General features: G+C 40.9%; 1 protein-coding gene across 2 annotated transcripts in view; it reads right to left on the bottom strand.

Moving 5' to 3' along the window:
• Positions 1-24,350, bottom strand: part of PPP3CA (protein phosphatase 3 catalytic subunit alpha) — a 205,046-nt gene that overhangs the window by 118,816 nt on the left and 61,880 nt on the right. For both annotated transcript variants that reach the window (XM_075500636.1, XM_075500637.1), the window contains exon 2: positions 2,067-2,267. In XM_075500636.1, coding sequence (XP_075356751.1) covers positions 2,067-2,267 — 201 coding nt within the window. The remainder of the gene's footprint in view (positions 1-2,066; positions 2,268-24,350) is intronic.

Below are 24,350 nucleotides of genomic sequence, written 5' to 3' on the forward strand. Positions count from 1 at the left end.
TGTTTGTTCTTCCATACGTTTGAAAAAAGCTTTCCTCTACTCCATAGTTATTTCTTGATTGCCTGTATACCTTGTACTTCCACCACATCATCGGTCAATTGATACTCTCTTTATCCAGCCACCTGCTGTCATACTACTCATACAAAGAAAATTGTCAGGCCCACAAGAACATGCCTCACAAGCTTTCCCAACCTCCCCCTCACAATTTATTTTTTTCCTTCTTTTGATGATCACTTTCATAACTCCAGCTTTCATGTTTGTTCATACAGAACATTAGCACTTCTCAGCTACCCCGCTAACAAGCATTAGGAGCCCAGCTTTCCTACACTAGCTTAAAAGAGAGTAGCTACTAGCCACCCTGAAGAATGCTGCAGTATCACAATCACTGCGTGAGAATAATTTCAAAAGCAGGAACAAAGCAAGATGTAGGCTCAACTGAAAAAAGAATCAAAGACTTAAATTATACCAGTGTTATACAATGGGGTAACCTTCAGGAGATTAATCTCCAAAATATAATTCAGAACAATTCCGATACCCTCAAAAGCATTTAAGAAATCATTTTTAAAGAGAAAAATTTAAAAAAGAGAGAGAACATTGAACATGGACTTATGGAAATCAGTCGGGACACAACACACCAGACCTATCCTTCTACAGTCTACATCTCTCAATAGATTTAAAAAAAAAAAAAAAAAAACAAACCACACTCAAAAAAAAGAGAAAATCTACAGAAAGGTAGAATTTCTGCATGTCTGCCACTCAGTTATGGACAATGGTATTGCATCTCTACAACTTCTTCCATTTATCCTGAAGCGTCAAAGAAAATGTCTGTAGAACTTTATTCTCAGTCTACTCGGGGGATCCTTTTATTCGTCCCATTTCCTTTATTCATCCATGAGCTGCAACATGATTGACACTGTTTCCATCAGAATTGTACAGCAGCATGACAAGTTAATTATTACATAAAAGATGATACCCATTACCTCTCCAGGTCAAGCTACAATCCCCTATTTGGATGTCATTTTTAAAATTACAAGCTTTAACTTGTGCATCATTCTAGTCCAGACACTATGCTCTTCAGTTTCAGAGAAGTTTTCATGAAAATGAAGGGTCTGCTACTTCTATGGAGTTTTTGGTGAATGCTACCAGTACTGATAATAAAGACTGGTAACCCTTCTTCTGCAGCAGATGAACCTATTTCTTTTACTGTTGTCAGGGCTCTCCAGAAACAAAAGTGACAAAAGGACCTGCCACCTTAAACCAAGTTTTATAGTTTGGTTTCATAGTTTAAGCTGCCTGGAATTAGTTATCTTTTGCCCCACAGCTAACTTTTTATGCCATAGATGGATTTCTTGCCAAAAATGCATTCATATCCAATAACAACAACAAAACAGGGGAGGAGGCAAATTAGAGCAAGCAAATGCATTCATACGTTCAGAATGCAGTCGGAGGCAGGAGACAATTAGAGAAGGAAATTCAAAGTATAAGGCATTTCCTGAGGATTAATGAGTGGGTGGTAGTGTTTGATAGTCAAGGGCAGGATGGGTTCTGCAACCAGCACAATTCATTAATCCCCCAGGCAACACAAACTGGGATTCTGCTAATTTTTTTCCTTTCTGCTGCACTCGTTATTTTCCTTAGCATTTAATTAAAATTTCCATTTATTCTGACACCATTGTTCCTTCAGAGCCCAACGCTGTCTGTGTGTCTGAACAGTGCTACTATGGTAAATGACACCTATAAAATTATGGAATTAATACCTGGTGCAAAAGGCCAGGTAACTTTTCAAGTTTAAGGAAGTTCTTCTAATCTTCCCCTAAAGACTAAAAATGTTCTCTGCCTTAGAAACAAAAAGGGCTCAGCAGATGTGATCCTTTCCTCTAATTCACAAGCTGCTTGATGGCCTCCATTATCCTAGTGGTAGCAGACAGAGCAAATCGAGTATTGGAGAGCACAAATTATATTCAAGCTTCCTTTCAGCTCCTTAGGAAGCCCCAATACACTAATGCATTACTTAACATGTGCCAAATCAGCAACCATCCCCTCCATCATCATAACTCCGTACTAACCTGTGACTGGTGCATCTATGTCCAGCAAATTTTTTTCCTGGCGGAGAATTGAAGCTCCCTCTGTTACTATTCTCAAGGCAACGCTCTCTTCCAGTCTCCCTTCTTTCATAAGGTGTGCCTTTAAGATATCCACACGGGGTTTTCCATCATTATCAAACACTTCCTTAGCTGTGAGCCGGTGACTTGGAGGAAATGGGACAGCTGAGTGGAAAAAAAAACAAAAATATCTGGTCACTTCTTACAGTAAAGCCTCTATTACTGATAATGACACATTTCAAAAGAAATCTCTGCTGCAAAACAGCGTTAACATAAGTTTTCTACTGCCTCTTATAATCTGGGGTTTAAATTGTACATAGATTATCAAAGATACCATTAAAGCGCATGTATTCTGCAGGCTACATTATTCACGCATGCAAGAACAACTAATTCATGCTTATAAAAAATTGAGAGGAAGGTTTAGGCCATGTTTACAGGTAAATACATTCAAACAAGCCCCTAGAAAGGCACGGGAATATCAGGGAAAGAAGGGAATGGAGCTTAAACTGCTCTAGTAGCAGGAGAGAACATGGATATAATGCTCCCTTCCATTAGGAGCATAAAATGCACAAACAAGTGCAATATTTAATTTCCGTGCATGGACATGCATAGATACACTCCAATTAAAATGTGAAAATCCAAGACAGACCTCTCTCTAACGACTTGGGGTGGGGGGATGGAAGATGTCTTCCCTGCATAAGTAATAGTTAGCTACGCAAGCTACATTCGAAGCCCGTCAAAGCGCGCCTGCACGCCAAACAGACCGCTCCAGCAAAGGCAGGGCAGAGGATGTATCAGACTGAAGTAGGAATACATGAATAAATCGGCGAGTTGCCCTAGCAACATGGCAGCGACTAGCGAGCTGCGTACTGCCCTCACGTAAGGTCTGAGGGGTAGAGAAAACTTCAGATGCTCCTGCTCTCGCTCTCCTGGAGCCAAGCTGGAGCGAGAAGGCCGGGAGGTGATGCTGTCAGCTGCCAGGATGAGGCTGGAGCGTTATCCCAGCTTAACCCCCTTTCCCTCGCAGTTCGATCGGAGTGGCATTAGGCACCGCCTGCCTCGCCAGCCACGGGGTAATTGTGCTGATCCCCGCCACGGCTGCGGCAGGGTCAGGTTATTCGGGAGCTGCGAGCGGGGCGAGGAGGTGGCCGCAGGGCTGGTCTCGGCTGGCCGCAGCGGCAGCGCAACCCCGTCCCTGCCAAAGGGCCTCGTCTCCCGCGGAGCGTCTTACGGGCAGCTCTGCCACATCGCGAGACACGAAACCCTGACGCAGCGGATCAACGTATCCGTTAGCTTCCGTTTTCTTCTCGTTTCACAATCAGCGTACTTCAGAAACAGCCCACAAATCACACACATCATTTAAAGCCCAGGCCAAGAACTCTTCGCTTACATGACCAGAAGTAACAGAGCAGATAATGAACAATTTCACTTTGTGCAGTTATTTTCCACAGATACCTTAAACACAAACACCTTCAGAAAATGCCTTTTTTTTTTTTGGCTCAAGTTTTTTTTTTTCCTTTTTGCTGCCCTAGCTCCAGTAGTCCATTCACTGAAATAGTCTAGTGTGGACTAATGAATGTGGATCTTTGCAATACACTGAAGCCCGACTGCTCTCGGACTTAAATGTGGAACAAAACGGGGAGAAGGTGACAGTTTATGAGCGGGACTCTCCTGAAGCAATGACACCTACAACCAACGAAGAAGTTAAAACACAGCCCTCAGCTCTGGAAAGCCCTGCCACAGATCCGTGATGATCTTCTCGCTCACTCACTCTCTCGATTGACAAGAACTCCTAGACTGCTTTAAATTAGTTTATGTTTTGAATGGTACTTCTATGACAAGAGGTAGGCTGTTAAAGACCACAACCTCACCCTGCTTTTTGCAGCTACTGCAGTTGCGCCTATCCCATGACACTCACAAAAATGAGGTTATATGCTTTGTCAACCTTTCACATGTATCTGCAGCAGACCCTCAAAAGCAAGACGGCTCTATACGTGAGCTATAAACAATTCATTATGCAACACAGAGAAAGAATAACCATTGCAAGAAAAAGGAAGGTGAATGAGAACTCAGCAGTTCTCCAAGCCTCCATCCTCCTTCTGCAAAAAAACCCAAACCAAAACCAAAAACCCAGAAGGCTAGCTAGTCCTAATGATCCTGCATTTCCTGCGTGGAGGAAGGAGGAGAGGGAAAAGTTGTTAGTTATCTCCAATCAGTTTGGCTGGAAGAAGCACATACCATTAGCTTGCATTCCTTTACAAGACAACCGCCTCTGTTCTTCCCCAAGGGTATCACGGGGATACTATTACTCTGAGGTAACTACCATATAGGCATGTAGGCTGAAAGGAGATTTTTACATTTATAAAGACAGAGAAAAAACAGACAAACAAGCAAGAAACAAAAGCTATGAAATGTTACCTACTGATTAAGAGAAAAATTTGGCACACGCTCCAGCACTGTAAGAGCTCTGCAGGCAGATATCTAACAAACATGTACCAGTGGCTAATTAAAAAAAAAAAAGATACTGTTCCAATAGCAGATGATTAATGATTAATTAGCAAAAACATGAGCGACTGAATAGAGCACAAATTGCATCTTCCATTATGAGAATATTAACTTTGTATGTACACATACACAGAGCTTCCACAGAAGAACGACGTAAGAAATGGTCATGTTCACGTGGAAGTCAGTTAAACATCGTTCTTCACTGGTATCACCCAGAAATGCCTGGATCAACCAAAATCCTTATTTATAAATATAACAAACATTTAATTTCCATTGCTTCATACATAGCAACGTCATCATCTGAATACACAGGTATCCGTCAGCTTCTCCATACCTGCCTTTTCTGCTTTTTTTTAAACCTACGCTATTAGCTCTTGCAACAAATAACTCTTTCTCTCCCGGTGGTTTTGCTTTTATCAGAAATAAAACCGAGAGCCTCATCAGACAGCAACTGCACACACAGCACGCGCAGCAGGGAAGAGCTCGGCGCTGGGAGAGGAGCCCACCGGGGAGAGGCAGGCGGAGGAAGGAGCGGCGGGTTGAACTGCAGCACCGAGCTCCTCACCACGGCACAAGCTCAGGCAACGTTTTTGTAAAAAGAGGTGGGAATCTGTATTAAGCAAAGGCCATAAAAAAAAAAAAAAGGAGAGGCGATAAAATTTGCGTGTACATACCACATGTATTTTTAGGAAGTTTAGTGACAAATCCCACTACAAGACCACCACACAAAGAAAGTCATGCATGCTTATCCATACTCTACAAAACTTAAAACCTGGACTGGTCTCCACCTCCGTTTACATTTATTTCTTTGTATTGGCATTAAAAAAAAACAAAAACAAACCCAAAAACCAACCTACTATTCACCATCTGAAATACTACCCTGGTGGTTTGGTAATAAAACAGACCACAACAAAAAGCAAAGCAGCAAAGTTTTTAACCCTTTTGCTCAGCCTGTCAGTAGCATCCTCCTGAGAGCTGAAAACACAAGAAAATACTCTTTAACCACTTACTATTTTTTTTTCTTGTGCTATCAGGTCTCTTGAGCATGTTCCAGCAAATGGAGAAAAAGATCAAGCTGCTATTTTACTGTTCTTGCAGGCTCCTGCAAAACCCATCTTACCGATAACACAGCCACTGCAAAGGTCAGACACATCGTTACTGTTTCCCTCAAATATTAAGCAGCCTCTCTAGAACAAATAAATAAACCATAAAGAGCTGTGCTTAATTAGAGTGGACCATGTGTGCACACATAAATAAAATACAAGCATGCGGCAAAGCAAGCATTATTTTGTCTATATATTATTCATTTAAAAATGAAGCTGTACGCTAAATTAATACTCTCAGAGGAGGCTGCCCATAAGAAAAACTCTCTTTCATCAATATTCAAGTTCCTTGCAAATTACCTCCCTCTGTAATGCTTGTCCTGTAATTTCACATAACTTGTGCTGTACGTCTGTATGTAACTATGTTTATAGCATATCATACTTTTCTGAAAAATAAATGCTTTCCTCTTCATTTGTAGGGAAAACACACCAATAACTATCATCATCTCAATAACCCAATGCATTGCACTTGTCTGATGGCAATTTGTAATTCCGCATTTCGCGAAACATTTGCACTATAGCAGTGGCTCAAGCACAAGTTATTGAACAGGCTGACACTTACTCTACACATGCAAAAAAAGTCAGGTCACTCTGCAGCTTTATTTTTTTACATCTACTTATTCATAATCTTCAGACTCAGGATACATAGTATTTTTCCCATCTCAGAAATTCCAACAAAACTGTATTTTCAAAAGCCAGGAACATTTTTAAAAGCCAACTAACACTTTTTGCAGGCTGACTTTGAAAATCTACCCCCATTTTACAATGTGGTTCAACATATGGCATAGTCTTGGGCATTCCTGTGAACAATAACATCATCTGTACTGGAGTATTTGCTATTTAATCGGAGTTCTGCATTTCCACACCATGCCGCATCTGACCAAAGCTACGGTCCGGTATATAAAGAAGCAGCCAAAGATCAACTTTTTGACCTAACGGCAATAGATGAACACTACATAATTCTGAGCATGTTCCTGTACAGTTGCCTACAAGTTTCTGGCTTACAGGGTTACTATGAACCAAAGGGGAAAAAACGATGAGTTTTTTTGTCTCCAAGAGCACGCCTTACTTCAGGTGACAGGCAGGAACAAGAGGAGGAGTCACTGCCAGCCACAGCTGCTAAGGGGAAGCAAACGAAACCTCCCAGGCAGCGCAAGGCTCACCAAAGCGGCGGGAAAGGGAAAAGGTGCTGCCAAACCCCCTCAGCCGCGCAGGACGTCAAGTCCTCACGCGACAAACGTCCCCCTAGACTTCCTGACGCAGCACGTGGGCGATGCTTTCATCTCCACGTACAAGTTACCTGGCGATAGATTCACCATTCAAACACACTGGATTACTGGGATCTTTTTATTAACCTACACTTTTTTTTCTTAGCAGGTATTTTTTAGGAGTAGTATACAGAAGGGTGAGTTATTTAGAAGATAAAATTTCTTTTTGATATAAAAAAATTGTAATATAGCATTCAGAATGTGTGCAATTTCTTACTAGTTTTTTGTCCACTTGCATTGTAGACAGGAAAATATACCTCTACCTGGTGAAAAAAAAATCCAACTATTTATATGACAGCGTAAGACTCAAACCACATTTTTCTCAGTGGAACTCACATCCTTTTATTTTCTAACAAAAACTATCAGGTTTATTTTACATTAGCTCCTTTCATTAAGAGCAGGCACACGCAGTGTAAAGCCTGCCTGGTAGCTATTCCTGATTTGGAATCATCACTGGAATTAGCAGCCCCTTCCTAAAAGATCAAACTTCCGTGTGCCATTTTAAGACATTATGTATTTGAATACTATTTTTTTTTTACTAAATCTGCTCACTGGATTTTCACTAAACAATTTGACAAGACTCAATAATTGCTGATATGGTTTTAAAGTGTTGGAAATTAAAACCTGAAAAATAAATCTACAGTATAAAATAATAAGAAACTAGGATTCCTATAGAAATTTAGCATTAATTTTTCCCCACGGCCAAGAAGTTCTTGCAGTGTAATCAGAAATGCTCAACACAGCTGTATTTGTTTAAAGAGGTAACTAAATCAGTGTCACTCGGGAACAAGGTATGTTGCCTCCCAGAAAGCTGAGGGTTACGCGGGGTGAGCTAGTCAATACTGCATGAAGAAACAGTCCACCAAAAGGAAGGTGCTGTTGCATTAAGTCACCTTGCAGTAACAGCACCTGTAAACCACATCGGGAAGAGACAAGAGGGTCATTCCTCAACAAAGCCCACGTACACCAAATCTAGAGAGAAAACAGAAGAGAGTTCCTTTGACAAATATCTCAGCTGGCAGCATGGAAAACAGGCCACTTGAGAAGAGGCAGTAACACCTATGACCCAGAAATAATCATTATCAATAGACTTGGCAGTCAGCTGTGGTAAAAATGGTCAGTATTTACCCAAGGTCACTGACCTTGTAACCTCTTCATGTAACATGTCGGGGGAGCATTCTTCTCAAAGAACAGTTTGGGGCAATAAAACCCATGACAACAGAGCTGCTTAATTGCTGTTGAAGTCATTAACCAATTCCAGTCCTTGGTGTCATCACCAGAAGGTACTACAGGTTGGCAAGGAAACTGCTTCAAAGATGACTGAGAGGAGCCTTGCTAGCATCATTTCTTGATGTATGAAGGCTCGAAATAAAAAAATTAAAAAGAAAATAACAAAGATGCTTCATCAAATATCCCAGCTCTGATGACCGTTTTTAATATCTTCTGACATTTCAATCGTAACTGGAGAACACAACAGCAAAGACGGAGTTGCCTCGGAGAAGCTCACCTAACTTTGGAAGCTAGGAAGGCATTTGTAAAAGGAAGGGCTATGTCAGTCATGTGGTGTCCCCAACACATTGCCAAGTTGTTTCCAGATGCTAAGGCACTTGATGTGGCCTTCTAATCAGTACACTTCACCCCTTCACTCCTCACGTGAAATGCCCCACCTGAAGCTGAAGAGAAATATGGAGGAAAATAATAGACTAGAATAGATTATTTCAGTTGGAAGGGACCTACAACGATCATCTAGTCCAACTGCCTGACCAATTCAGGGCTGACCAAAAGTTAAAGCATGTTGTTAAGGGCATTGTCCAAATGCCTCTTAAACACTGACAGGCTTGGGGCATCAACCACCTCTCCAGGAAGCCTGTTCCAGTGTTTGACCACTCTCTCAGCAAAGAAATGCTTCTTAATGTCCCGTCTAAACCTCCCCTGGTGCAGCTTTGAACCATTCCCTCGTGTCCTATCGCTGGATACCAGGGAGGAGAGCCCAGCACCTCCCTCTCCACTTCCCCTCCTCAGGAAGCCGTAGAGAGCAATGAGGTCGCCCCTCAGCCTCCTTTTCTCCAAACCAGACAAGCCCAAAGTCCTCAGCCGCTCCTCACAGGACATGCCTTCCAGCCCTTTCACCAGCTTTGTTGCCCTCCTCTGGAAGCATTCAAGGACCTCAGCATCCTTCTTAAATTGTGGGGCCCAGAACTGCACACAGTACTCAAGATGAGGCTGCACCAACGCTGAACACAGTCAGATAATCACCTCTTCTGACCGGCTGGTTATGCTGTGCTTGATGCACCCCAGGATGCGGTTTGCCCCCTTGGCTGCCAGGGCACGCTGCTGACTCATGTTGAGCCTGCTGTCAACCAGCACCCCCAGGTCCCTTTCTGCAGGGCTGCTCTCCAAACTCTCCTCTCCCAGTTTATACTTGTGCCCAGCATTACTCCGTCCTAGGTGCAGAATCCAGCATTTCTACTTGCTACATTTCATCCCATTAATCATAGCCCAATGCTCCAATCTGTCTAGATCCCTCTGCAAGGCCTCCTGTCCCTTAAGAGAGTCAACAGCACCTCCCAGTTTGGTATCATCAGCAAACTTGCTAATGGTGCATTCAACTCCTGCCTCCAGATCATTGATAAATATATTGAACAGCACTGGCCCTAGAACCCTGAGGAACACCGCTGGTGACCGGTCGCTGGCCAGATGTAGCCCCATTCACTATAACCCTCTGAGCTCTGCCCTTCAGCCAGTTCTTCACCCGGCGCACTGTAAACCCGCTCATCCCGCAGTTGGACAACTTGTCCAGAAGGATGCTATGAGGGACATAGACAACCCATTCGAGCACGCCACAAGCAGTCCTCATGATACCTACGGGAAGAAAATTCTTGATGCAAAACACTTTTGCAGGATTTGAGCCTCAAACTTGCAAAGGAAAGATTAAGTCTCACCCCCCTGTAGCACCCTGCTACTTGACAGGAGAAGGCTGCACCCGACCGGCTGCGAAGCAGGGACCGCACATTGTGCCGGCAGCTATTTCGTTACCTCTCGATGATGCAGATATGTTTTTGACAGGATAATCTTGTCTCAGCTGCCTCCATCATTTCAACGGGCACACAGGGACCTTTTTGCAAACAGGTAAGTGGCACAGCAGAGAGGAAGGGCACTGACAGTCACCATTAACTTGGAACCAACAGAATGGGGCTGAAATCCTGTCATTTCTGTTGAATTACCCAGCTGAGGTAAGAGAGTATTTCAGTGTCCTCAAATCTGAATTCCTAATGGTGGCTTTCCAACAGTTACCCATTCTCAGAGGATTGAAGGTCACAGTACTACCCCTTCCCACCACTTCAGGAATTAGCATGGTCTTTTCATTACATTACTGGCCTTCTCCAGAATACCTAACAATAAGAAAAGTATATAGCAACGCTTTTCTTCAACTCTTTAAAAGAACATAACCAATCTCCTCATAAACTCAGGCCAAATTCTACTTGAAAAGAACAACCATAAGTAGCTATGCCACCTTAAGTCACCACACACACACACAAAAAATCCACTAAAAAAAAAACAAAAAACCACCCACCAATGTAGGATTTCAAGTTCTTTCTATTCACCACAGGAAACCTTAAAAACCCTAAAGAAGAATTCACATAAAGGAGTTCTTCAAAAGGGTTAGAGCAGTGACACATTATTCTTACTCTGGGCTCAAATGAAGAGTAATAAAATGCACAAAGGCCTGGATAAACACACAAGATTCCCTTGGTGGTTTGATTTTTGCCTGGTGAATTGATTGACACATACCCATCTCAACCGCTCTGAACACTTTTATAATAAATTAAAGCATTGATAACAGTAACACACATAAATTTGGATTACCATAATCAGCCAAATCTAATCTTCAATCATTATCAATCAGCAATAAAAATGTTTTTCAGTTTCTCAAAAAAATCTGAAAAAAATAATGAAGGAGGAACACTTTAGAAGAGTTGCCTGAAAGAAAAGTCTCAGAATTCAAAGAAACGGGTCTATTTGAAATATCAAATTGTATCACTTGAATGTGGTTATTTACTAACAGCATTCCCAGAGTATCTTTTGGCCAACAACTGGAATAGGCAAAAAAATCCTACCAGTCTTACAGAGCACAGAGCAACATGTGTCCCTATAAAATATTACATAAATATATCCTTTCCCTGTGTTCGAGATCATATGCAAGTATCTTTAACATTTAGTATCCCCTCCTGTTTATGGATTAAAAAAAAACAACTACAAAATAAAACAGAGAGGAAAAATTCAGTTTAACAGGAAATGTTCCCCGTTAGGACCAACACATACAGTTAAAACTGGAAAATGTGATCGTAGCTTCCTGGCCTCATCAGCAAAGTTTGTTTTTCTACTTTGTGTGTTACACCCAACTTTTTCCATAGGCCTCCAACTGCATACTGTTGAGTTTTGTTTTTATTAGCTTTTGGAACAGAGAACAATAATTATCCAGAGTTTAAATTCCTTTATAGGAACAATTCATTTGGAGAAAACAAAGTCAGAGGAAAAAAACCTTGTAACAATGGAAAATACCAAAGGTCTTCCAAGACTTAGATAAGGAATCAGGCACAGTCCTCCATCCCCCAAAATACTTGAGTGATGGATAATTTCTTTTCTACAGTAAGACTTCACTATTGTTCCTAACTGGAAGCAATCAGGAAGTGATCACACGTGAAATTATTTCAAACTATTCAGAAAAAAAATCAATTCTAGGACCCAAATAACCTTTGGGTGTCAATACAGATTTATGGTACCATTTTCTTCTGACTTTCTGGTTCAACCAACTTCAGTCAGCTGGCACTACCAAATTGCAGTCTCTTCTCTGGCAACGTAGCTAAAAGGAGCACTACAGACCGCTCCTCACCTAGAAACCGAAGCGTTAGTTAAGACCCTCTCACACCTTTTGAGCATAACAGGGTACCGTTCGCAAGTTTGGTCAGAAGTCAGCTTAGCTTTGAGGTCTACCTCAAAGTCTCCAGTGACATGCGAAAGGGCAGAAAAGCAAACAACCTTTCCTTTCCAAAGCTGCTCCATCGGGACAAGGTTTAAATACAACGAAGATTTAGCTTCCAAAAATTGACCACTGCGCACAGTCTGGCATTAGTCACACGAATTTGTTAAAAGCAGTCCTAGAAGGAAAGATGAGGAAGCGCAGGTAAAGCAACCTTTATTTGCAGATGTTCTGTTTTCTAACACTGCTTAAACGTTACATTACAGAAGTTGGTCTGCTTAAATGTCAGCCTGTAGAAGTTGCTTCCTGGAACAAGAAACACCAGCTCACCTCTTGCTGCTACAAGAAAGTCAAGAAGCTATTCACTGGGCAGAGGAAATGAAAAGTCCTGCTAGCATTACAAAGTAATCCTTTAAAAAAAAAAAAAATCTTACATTTCAAATTTAGGACATTTTGGCATCTGGCAATCAATACCCTGCCCAAAGAGCCTGCAGCCTACAGGGCAAAGACAAGGGGATAGACACGCTTACAGAACTTGGTACTTCACTGCCTGCATCTTCCAGGCTCTAAGCTGCTAATGCTGACCAAAGGACCTGCAAGTAGCATCTTTGAATTGGGTAAGTTTTAGTTTATTTAAAATTTTTTAAAAAAGCAAACCTTGGGGAAAACAAACAGAACACCCAAACACCTTACCTAAGCCAATAAATATCAGGATGTGAAGAACATTTAAAACATTAATGTCTGAACTATTCCATGTGAACTAAATTAAAAAAAAAATGTGCTGATCTGTAAACGTTAACCTGGTTTTTTATTTTGCTGGTCATGAGACATGCAGTAAGCAGCAGATCTACACCAGCACTTCATAAATCAGTCAGACAAGGCCAAAGCTGTATAAATTAAAGAGTAAAGCTTTACAAATATAAATATGTGTATGGACTAAGTGCAGCAGGAGCCAAACTAACCTTAAAAAGTAGCTGGAAACAGCAGTTGATGGGGGTTTTTTGGGGTTTGGGTTTTGTTTGGGTTTTGTTGTGTTTTTTGGTGTGGGTTTTTTTGGGTTGTTTTGTTTTGTTTTTTACTCCCAAATGGCTTTGCTTGTTTTAGTAGCATTTTTGCCTTTGACAGAAGTTTTATATCAGCATACTTCCGCACAAGTGAATCTATAGACTCATACTGGTTTATGCTGCGTGACGAACTGGCCAAGCTCTACACATACTAGTGTGCAAAACATCATTCAGAATTACACCAACACTGAACTCTGCTTGTTCAGCCATAATCAATAGACAGGAAACACAGGATAGGCATGAAAAAATGCACCTGATTATGTAAGAAAACTAATTTGTGCCACATTGCACCTATTACTGATCCACTAACAGCCTTTTCTTGTTTAGGGGTCAGGTCATCTACCTGGAAAAACAGCAACAAAAGGTACTAGTCCTTTTTTATTCTTTTTGCCTCTGCAGTTTAACAGCTAGATACCAACAGTCTTCACAGTATGGTTTGGCTTTGTCTAGATTGGGATTTAGGGGCGCACACATCATATTACACAGAGTCATACTTTAAAAAAAAAAAAAAAAAAAAAAAAAAAACCAAATACAAAACCACCACAGTCTTTACTAAATACCCGAAGAGAGTTTAAATGACTGGCTTCTCCTGGAACTGAACTTTAATCAACTCAGCACATGCTCAGCACAATTTGTTTCGTCTTGCCTGATATGGGAGATACTGCTTGCCAGTTCAAGCTAATACCCCAGTTCAAACCAGAACATTTAATAGGGAAATTCAGCCCTTCATTTTCAGAAAGGGCGTGAGCAGAAGGCAAAGGGTACATAAGCCCTCCACGGGCCCTGTAAGCGACGGTGCCTTTCACTCCCAATGAAAAGAATTGAAACTCTTCCAGTACATTGTATGAACCAATTCCCAACAACGACTTGTTCTTCTTCCAACATGCTCAAAGAACTAATTTTCTTGTGATGTTATTACAGTTCACATAGATCAATGCTAAAGATTATGGACCACATTCACCACCGCGCTATGCCACTGTAATGCCATTAAACAAATGTTCTTTCTAATCCAGCATTAATGGATCACACTGAGCTTTGAAACAGGCTTCAGCCTGCTCTCGATGTCTAAATAAAAAACTTACCAAACCAAACCCAGTGACACTGGCATTAGTCTGAAATAACATGGCTGTGAATCAGCCCTAGTATTTTCGTTCAGTTTTCATGGCTCGCCTCTACCAGCACTTACACCATGGAGCCTCCACGTGGAAATTCTGCCTTGGACTCATCTCCAAAGCATATTTATTTCCATCAGCTAAGCTGGACTGCTGTAGAAAGTTGTTTTTATTTTAAAAATAACACATGCAGGATTGTGGAAAAAAAAAATTAAAAAGCAAGTTTTTGTTGATTGGACTATTATGTACTTTAATAGGCTTTTTTTTTAACTGTTGTTCTGGATTTTAGCTGGGTATACGTGGCAGCAATAGAGTTTCAAAGCCCTCGGTATAAGCTTCTAGTCCTGTATTTAAAAGGATATTTAATCCAAATCCTCCTTTTATTTATTAAAGATGCTTTTATATTTTTTTGTAGACCATATCTTCCCTCAAATCTCAATTGCTGCGTAATAAACGTGTTGGATAAAAATAAATCTGTCTAAACTTACCATTTTGCTGATACTCTCTGAAACATCCTGTTCTTAAGCAGAACATTGGAGTTTAAAAAAGCAGCTTTATGAGGCTATGAGAGAATCAGAGACCTTTGCTTTATTCCCAGGTCTGTTGTGTGCAAGCAATTTAATCTTCACTTGCTGATGACTACACCCACAGAGAGACATCAGCACTGAGGTGCTCCGTTCTGTCATCCACCGGTGTGCGTTGGGCACGGTGGCTCCGTGAAGGACGCCTGCATGGAGACCAGCATGGCACAACAGGACTTCCAGCACCCTTCCCAAAAAAGCCAGCAAATGAGCACAGTTACCAGAGAGAAACCAAGAAAAGAGGACTCTCATCTGCTAATGGCGAGGTGGAGGGAGACCCTTTCGGTCACACCTCAGGTCTCAAATCCCTTAGTGCAGAACAGGTCACTATTATTTCAAACCAAGATCAAAAAAGATTTCAGTCAGCCAGAGCTCACTTCACTCAGTGAATTGCTGTGGCTGAGAGACCTGAGCTCAGTACCGTCTCCTCTTCTCTTGGTGAACGTCTCAGCTATAGACCTGTCCAAGCTCAGGTTTGGAGGTCCTCTCCCCCGCCCTGACCAAGCCCAAAATACTTAGCCAATGATGACTTAAAAGCCCTGGATCAGACAGGAGGAGAGGAAATGTGACGCTGCAACCTAGGCAGATGCAGGCATCAGGCAGTGGGGAAACTAAACTCATGCCTTCTGCTCCAAAGACCACTTCCACGTTTGGCATTCGGTGGTCACTGGGCATAAAAAATGGCCTCATCTGTCTTAGGGTCAGGAACACTGATGGCATGAGCAACTTTTCTCTGGTCCTTTTTTTATGCTAAGTAGTTAAGTTTTCAAGAGAAGCTGAGGAAATCGTCTTTTCCCTCCAGGAAGAAGTAGTAGAGTGTTAGTGCACCTTCCCAGAAGGTGAGGAATTTTACTCCTCCTCGAACTGAAAAGTTTTAATTAGCCTGGGATGCAGGTATGCTACAAGATTAAGGGGGGAGAAGAATGGAGGGACAACTGTGCAAGTTATTGCTGCAGCATGGCAGGATTGCAGTGTGCATACATTTATAGAAGTTATATTAATAATGAATGTTAGGACAAATAAAATGAAGATGTTTTGCACATGAGGAATAATAAAAACCAAAAGTGGCAAACAGGACTCAAGTGCTCTAGCAAAGATCTCAAGTCAGGTTTTCTGTAAGATTTCTGCTTGTACATGAAAGTAAGCACCATTAGCCAGAGGAGAAGCCAGAGATGCTATTTCTCATGGAAATATAAAAACGGATCCATTCACCAATGGATTGCAAACGATAAAACTAACCTACACATTTCCACTGGTTCTTAATCTCTCAAGACCATTCACACACATCTCATTACCAAGAGATGAGCTTATCTATAAGGTTCACCAGAATTTTTTTATTAAATGACCTTAGCAAGAAACAGGAATTTATTTATCTGAAATATCATTATACTGACATTACTGGTCTAACTAATATAGCTGGCCTACTACATTATTACCATAATGAAGCAAAGCAGCGTAAGGCAAAGCAGGACCTAGAGCGGCAAGCCACAATCACAGCCTAGCACCGAGAAGCCATCCAGCATATACAGTCCATAAACTTGCCGGTTGGTTTTTCTCTCAGAGAGAGTGCTGCGCTGTTCTGGTTTGCCAGACGCATTACTTCATTTCTGTGTATCATCTTGACTCACGGAAAACAACTCTGACTTAAGTGGAACATGGGGTTGTTAGTGCTTTTATTCAAATATCAAGGGGCTAGTTCCTGCTACTTGTAAATGAAAGAAGCATCTTTCCAAGCAAGCAGTTACCTCTCACACTGAACAATGGGTTTGCATTAAGCATATCATACAGACCTGCAGATAAAAAGCATACTTCACAACTCAAATGACGGGACAGAAGGCAGCACAAGGCCAGAGAATTCACTGGTTCTTCCTTCATGCAGATCTCCCCACCGGTGCAAGAAAGGCAGCAGGAAGGTCAGAGAAGCTCAGGGGGTGAAAAACACATTGCAGCCTGAACAAGCAGTGGGAAAACAAGGGGGGGGGAGCAGGGAAAAGAGTTTAGGTGCTCAATGCCTCCTGAAACAGATCTGTAACCACGCACAGAAGATCTTCTCCTGTTTGATTCAACTCTTTCACATTTGTATGTACTCACGCAGTTTTAATAAAGCCTTAGGAAACAATAATCAACAAAACTACCCCTCACACTTTTTATTTCTCCTACACAGAACAATCTCCAAGACCTCTGGTGTAAAGCTGGCCTCTCAAATCAAAGGGAGTAAAAATACCGACATAAAACCTGGTAATTCCCAAGGCATCCAAGATTTAGAAATATTTAGGTTTTGGAATTGTCCCTTCTTTCACTCTGTTTTAAAGGCAAACTTCTGATGTAGCACATTCACAATCCCTCTCACGGCCTCACTGCATTGTGAGCTCAACCTGTGATTTGATAATACACGTGCAGCAAAACCTCTGAGGCGATGCCGCGTGCCCTGATGCAACCCCGACGAGGCTGGGTGAAAACATCACAGAAGGAGCAAAATACTTGCTACATCTCTCAGCTGAGCCTCCAGCGGGGATTCTGCAGACGCCTGGTATTTACTCACAAGACGAGCACTTCAAACCACCTCTGTCAAGGCTTGCTATGGCTCTCTCCTCGGTAAGAGGATGAATGCCTCTGCAAAAAGTGGTTTGTGGTTCAGAGAAAGGGCGAAGCTCACCTATTTTTGACCCTATGCAAGACTGACATTAAAAAAGGGTACATAATACCATTAACTGGAAGATGGAGTCAAAATATACGCCTTACTGACGTGAAAAGTACGTGAAGATTTGCATAGCCAGTACCTCACCACCACTTCTCCGGACATGCCATGACCACGGCAACAATTACTACATGGAACAGTGGAACAAAAGGAAGCATCTTTAAAATGTACAGAGGTATCCCAAACTGAGCAATTTGCCCTACACATTTTCAAAATCAAGAGGTTTGGGGTTTTTTTTAAATACCTTCAGACTTGCACAATTAAAAATAATCACAAAAATTACAATGATTATGCTTCTTGAAGTGATTTTTAACTTCTGTTACCCTGCACCATCTGCAGTGAACGCAGAAGTACCTGTAAGGTGGACAGAGATTGCACCCGGACGTGAAGTATTTATAATACCTGTCCGTGCACAATTATTCTAAACAAAACACGCTGATACATTTTGTATTTAATAGACAATCTATTGAGGAAATCATGTACACCATAGTGGTATCAGGACATACTGCTGATGCCCTTGTTACACACTCTTACGTGTTTAATAGTAAAGGAGTGAATTATGATTACAGAAATTGTAATTAATTTATATACCCGTGTGCCCGTGTTTGCGTGTGTGTTCATGCACACGAGCAAAACCTATACAGATTACAGATTTTATCTATTAAAGCTATACAGAGCTAGAGGGAAGTACCAAAGGCTGTACCAACTTCTACTCCCTTTTCACACAAAAAAAACCCCCCACATCATGCACAGCTAAGAAATTAAAAATGCTTCTCTAGGTTTGCTGACAGGTAACATTACATTGTGCAGATGTGAACAATCAGTCACTTCTGAGAGTGCTGCCCTAAGAAATTAAACCAATTTTGTAAAAGTTTGGGGGAAGTATACATCTTAAAGTCTCACCACCTCAAATGAGAGATGAATTCCACCTGAATTCCACCTGGGTAATGGACACTAATCCACATGCTCCCAAAAGCTTCAAGGATCGTATCTAGCAAACACACCAAATAGCTGCAAGGCTTCTAAACTATACTAACTCTCGATCAATACAAATTCAAGCACAAACCCCCAAAAGCACATTACCACCAGAAATATCTATTCCATTTGAACAAGTTTTTGAGGGAATGGTTTTTGAGGGAATTTCTTTTTAAGAAATGCATCTTGGGGCTGTGAGTACCCCAGGCAATTTGGATCCTTCAGATCCTTCTAAAATAATGCATATTATACCTGAAGTACATACTGAAACAAACTCCTCAGTACAGGCTACCTTCATTTTGACCCAAATCATTACAGCAACCTTGCCTCTGTTCAAAGAGTATCTTCAGCAAAGCCATTATCTCCAGAAGCAATATTGCTCTGAGAGGAGAACACAAAAGTGTCTCTCGTGTTCTATGGGCAGCCAGTGGGTAGCTCCAGGTTTGAAGTATTGAAGTACCCTCTTTTATCACCAGAAAACTCGAGGGAGAAGGTCAGCCTTGCAAAAGCCCTCCCCGTTTCACGAAAAGTGCCTGTACAAACAAATTAAACCCAGGCAGACATTGCAGGTAAGCGCTCAACTGAGGGACAGATGCCTGTCTCCTCCTTAGCCGAAGGAGTAATTTTTGATCAGAGATAAAATGCTTGCCCTGTTACGAAGGTCTCCAAAACACAATCAGAAAGGTACAGAATACCTTTGTTTCCAATTTAATAATCTATTCTTTTAAATAAGTTTTCCAGCACAGAACAAATTAGAAAGATGATAGCAGTTCCCAGCCCTCCCATTCTGCTAACTGTTCCTCTGGAATACCACTGGAGAGCTGAAACAATATTTAAACTTGCTTCCAGACTTTTTATTGTCTTTTCACATTTGTAACGTAACAGACACTAAGCAGAGTGGAATGGCTGCTTTTCCTGACTTAACTAAGTTTTCCAGATGGCCTACAGTATTTCCTTGTAAATGCAGCTGAGACTTGCATTATTAATACATTGTATGCACATCACCAAAAAGATAAAACATTCCAGTATAAAAATAAAATTGCTTAAAGATAAATAAAACTTATAAATACAGTCAATAGAGATCAATAACCACCTCTGCATTAGGAATAACTTTGTTTTTTCCCCCTAGAGCATGTCATGACTGGATACACAAAAGCATTTTTCTATGCTTATTAAAACCAGCTCCTTGTAGACTATGTTGTAGATGTCAGAACAAAAAAAAGGCCCTGTTTCAGACCAGAATGCTCCCAGTCCATTAATCTGGTTCCAGTTCTGACATGGAGGAAAGCATATCTTTTACCATTCACTTCACACTTTTCCAGTAGCATGTGTCTGCAAAGACTGCAGAATCTGCCTCTCTTACTCTGCTTTCCCCACCCCCTCTCATACACTAAAACATACTAAAAATATGATAAACCATCTCAATTGTACTTTACCATAAAAGAAAGCTGTATTTTTCACGACGCTTATACTGTATTGCATAAGACTTACTTAACAGAACCAATTCCTGTCATCCAACATGCAAAATTTCAACGGGAGCTGCAAAGGCCTAAGTGATTTGCATCTAATTTGGTTTTGAAAACATGTCACTGTGTATCTTCTGAACACTGAAGTCTCATTTATGTCTTTTTATTACAATGCAATAAACTACTGTGGGTCGGGGGGGTGTGGATGGGGAGGGGAGTTATTACTCTCCAAAATCCAGCTAGCACTGCAAGTGTAACTGGTTCTATGCGTTCTGCCTACCACCCATTGGTTGCCACCTAATCTGTTGGAGTTCATGAAAAAAAGTTGGCGGTGGGGTTTTGGTTGTTTTTTTTTTTCCTATTTGGAGAAGCATATCCAAGAATTAATCCATCTTTGAATACGTAAGTATTGCAATTCAGTTCAATGTATATTCAAGCTCCAAGAGCTTGGGTTTTTGCTCTTCATTTCAGCTTGGCTGATTTCCTTCTATCACAGCCTTCAGAACCAGTGAGGAGGTTTCCGTCAAAGCAAACAATGCACAGCACAGCGCATTACTTACACACACATACTTCTTCAGCTCAAAGTAGCTCATTTAACCATGCATGCCTCACACCACGTGCACAGAGCCTTTGTTTATATTACCTCCCTGCTAGAAAAGGTTACTACGCTAAAAAGAAGATATTTTGGTACTACAAATTGTGGTAAAAGCTTGTCCAACAGTCTTCCTCCAAAATAACTATGCATGTTCGTTTTCCAACGCACTTGCCTTGCCACTCTCATGAAATACACTGATTATGCTCCGTCATCTCCTGACTTGGAACATCAGGTGAAGAGAAGCTACTGTTGGAATAATTTCAGCCCTACCAGAGCCACACAATTGTTACTTAGTTTGCTTTGCCAGAAACCTGCCAAGAGCTGTGGAAACTCCTTGGCACAGAAGCTCGTCGGTGTACTCCATCTCAAGTTCCTGACCAGAACTGGTAGGCTTCAGCTTCTTGAACCATTTTCCAAATAATTTTATTGAATGCTTGAATTAACAAGGGTTTATGCTGTGCATCCACAGACTTCCCTCTATCTCTTTTTAAGGTATGAAGTGAAACCCCACAATTATCTACTATATTACTTCTTTGTTAATGCCCCCAGAAGTAATGCACAGCAGCAGCAATATCGCACAGATTGTGGAAAGAGTATCTTTCACCTCACAACTGGCAAGTTATTTTAGATTTCATTTAAACCACAAAATAGTAGATTTAATTACAGTCATTATTTGCTTAAAAGTTTTTTGTCTCCTTCAAACTTTGTTAATCTCTTTGACTGCTCTGCTCATAAACCATATCTGATCTTTCTTTTTTAAGAGACATTTTGTTTTCCTGAATAGCTTTACAGAACAGTCTTTAACAAAATCATCACCATTTTGTTAGACAAGAAGGAGACAACTTTATTTTCTAAAGAAAAGGATGGTGAAAGACAGGAAGGAAATTTTCTCTGTTGAAGATAGGGTAGTATTTCTAGCATTGTCTTCTGGGGAAAAATGCAGAACACCCTACACTGAATTAGAGAGTCAGTAAAAAAGCACTAAGAACAAAAAAAAAAAAAAAAAAAAGAAGAGGAGACCATTTTTCCCTTTATTTAAAAAGAAAAATTGGGGACATGCAAGTGAGACAGAAGGAGTTGCCTTTTTTTACTCTTGTCACTATCAAGGTGATTGTAATGACTGGGATGATAACTGGTAAGGAACACGCCTTACAGAACCAGCACCCTGATCAGCCTTCCAGCAAACTATTGTCTGTGAAATAAGCAGCAAAAGCAATCCCAACCGTTCGCGTGTTCCCCTCACCCTTTCCGAGTTACTTTCACAAATGAACAAAAAGAGACTTGTTAGAAAAATCTAGAACTCATCAGATATTGAATCAATTATCGGCCACCTCATGGCCAGCGATAACTTGCTTGGATTACCAATTCAGTGTTCCCACTGTAAGACAGAGAATAATGCAACAACTACGTTTTAGATGCACTTTTAACTGGCTGCTCCATCAGCTCTGGACTGAGTCCATAAATGGCTTACTTTCCAGCATAATTCACATTACAAGTAAGATCCGTTGACCTTTAAGAGGGAGCAGAAAAAAAAAAGAGCAAACCAAAGTCTGGTTTAAGTACAACTTTCTGAAGCACAAGTTGAGGCATTTTCAATTATCTTTTATCAAATACTCAGTGAAACGGAGGAGATTAAATTAAGTGCACTTCAGCTGAATCATTTGCTGCAGAATCAAGCAGTCTCAAATTGCTCGGCAACTTGGTAAAGAGTAGAAAATCCTGCCCTTCTGTCATGTAAGTGAAAGGCAAGTACAAATGTATTATATATTACATTTGTATGACACAAAGGCTTTTCTAAGATTAATATTATCTTAACATTAAGAACATAAAGATACTAATGTTTACTAAGTAGGATTTAGCACACAAGAAACAAAATCCCTTGTGCTTAATTTCTTGAACGTGTATTAACAAAGTGCAAGACGGCCTCTGGGAATTTCCCAAAGCAGCAAAAAATCCACCCCTTCTCCAGATGCAGGCAAGTCAGCAAGCTCAAACTCCAATTTCTCAAGTTTTATCATTGTCAATCATGTTGTTGTCACAGAATAACTTTCACATTTTCATTTGTTTAAAGATTAGACTAACGATAATCTCAAAGGTTGCTGGACTAATTGCACCGTCATCCAAAAAGCAGTAACGTGGGTCTAAAAGATTTGTCTCAAACTATCCTCTGCTCCCCCCCTAGATGCAAATAATGTTATAGTTTCCACCCTTCCTCATGCTAGTTCAGTATAGCTTATCAGAACTAAACCTTATAAGCTAAATAATCATATTAGTTTTTAGTAATATTAATTTTTGACTCTTGCATTGCTGCCATTTTCTACCTGAGGCACCGTCACACAACGTGCTTTGGCAAAAGCTGCATCATCATCAGGCTCTTTCAGACCCCAGCTTTGACATTACCTTTTATAGACTTGACCTTATAGACTTAACCTTCTCTTGAAAACCAAGAGACTCAGCTGCATGAGGGCAGTTATCACACTTTTAAGGCCTTTGAGTTCAAACTCAAACCCGTTTCACAGTTGTGCCCTGTGAGATGCATTAAAGAATCACAGTACATGGATATCCAGTCTTCTTTCATTATCTGAAGATCTTAAAACCTGTGTCACTGTCCTAATAATTTAAAGATATTTAAATATTAAAATGAATACTTAATGGCAAATTCAAAAGGATAAATTCTACATTTAAAGCTTTACAGTCAAACTTAATAGCTTCTGATTTAACTCCTTTCGGGAAAACACCCCTACTTACTAAATTCTCAGTCTTACAAAAATGCTATTTCTAAATTACTTGAGTCCTACGCTTACACTTCATGTGCTGGTAGTATCACCGTCAGAATCTACCCTCCCTATAGTCAGGGGCAGATAGGCAGGGAGATCTGTTCAATTGAATCACAAACTCTTAACCAGTAATCATCACTTAAATCGGCAACCTCGGCTGACAGGACAAACAAAACAGTACTGAATTTATGGTTTTAGTATTTCCCTCTTCTGCAGGCAGCCAAAATGATCTGACACATTTACACACGTCAACTTTAGCAGCAGATGTCAAGCAAGTTAAGTTGTTTGTCTATCCCCCCCTCCCCTCCCCCCCATGCTTAAAACCTTCCAAATGGAATCCCAGAACGTTTCCTGGCTAGAAGCTATGTATGAAGCCATCTTTTCAAGAGGGAAAAATAAAATAAATTTAAAAAAATAAAGAGTTGTTTGGGCTAATCCCACAGGCAAGAAGAAAATGTTGTTCATCACAGCAAATACAAGGCAGGGGATGATGAATGGGTTTTCTGAGGTTCACAGAGTCCCAGAGAATGGAAAGAAAACATCGCATATCCATCTTTTCCATACAAGGGACTGTGCTTTATTTTATAATGCCACAGCATAGATAAAGCTTATTATGCCTTCCCCTACAAATGATGGGCCTTGGCAGAGACCCTGCAAAATAGAAGTGATCTAGTTTCCACAGCTGTCCCTCTTTCCTCAAACTTCACCTTGAAATGTTTGGGATGCACGCTGGACTGCATTCAAATTCGCTCTTCTCCGTGGGATTCCCCAGTAACAAGATGAACATACTGAAATCACAACTCCAGCAATGCTCACATACAGCAACTTCAAAATTAGTTAGATTTAATTGATTTGTGTTACAGATAGACATCAGCAAGAGCAAAAGGCTTGCTTCCCAGTGCACCAGGTCTATAAGCTAGTAGTAACGCATTACTTCTCATAGCGTGTGGGAGAGCTGGGTTGTGTAAAACACTAACAGTTCGCTCAATCAAACTAACTTCATACATTTTCCAGGAAAACACAATACAGAAGCATGCTGAAGATGTATTCACTGCAAAAATCTTGCCACAGGGGAAAAAACGACTATCAAAAAGCAAAATATATACTTATATATGCGTATGTT

Source organism: Mycteria americana, chromosome 4 (assembly GCF_035582795.1).
Source record: "Mycteria americana isolate JAX WOST 10 ecotype Jacksonville Zoo and Gardens chromosome 4, USCA_MyAme_1.0, whole genome shotgun sequence".
Lineage (NCBI taxonomy): Eukaryota > Metazoa > Chordata > Aves > Ciconiiformes > Ciconiidae > Mycteria > Mycteria americana.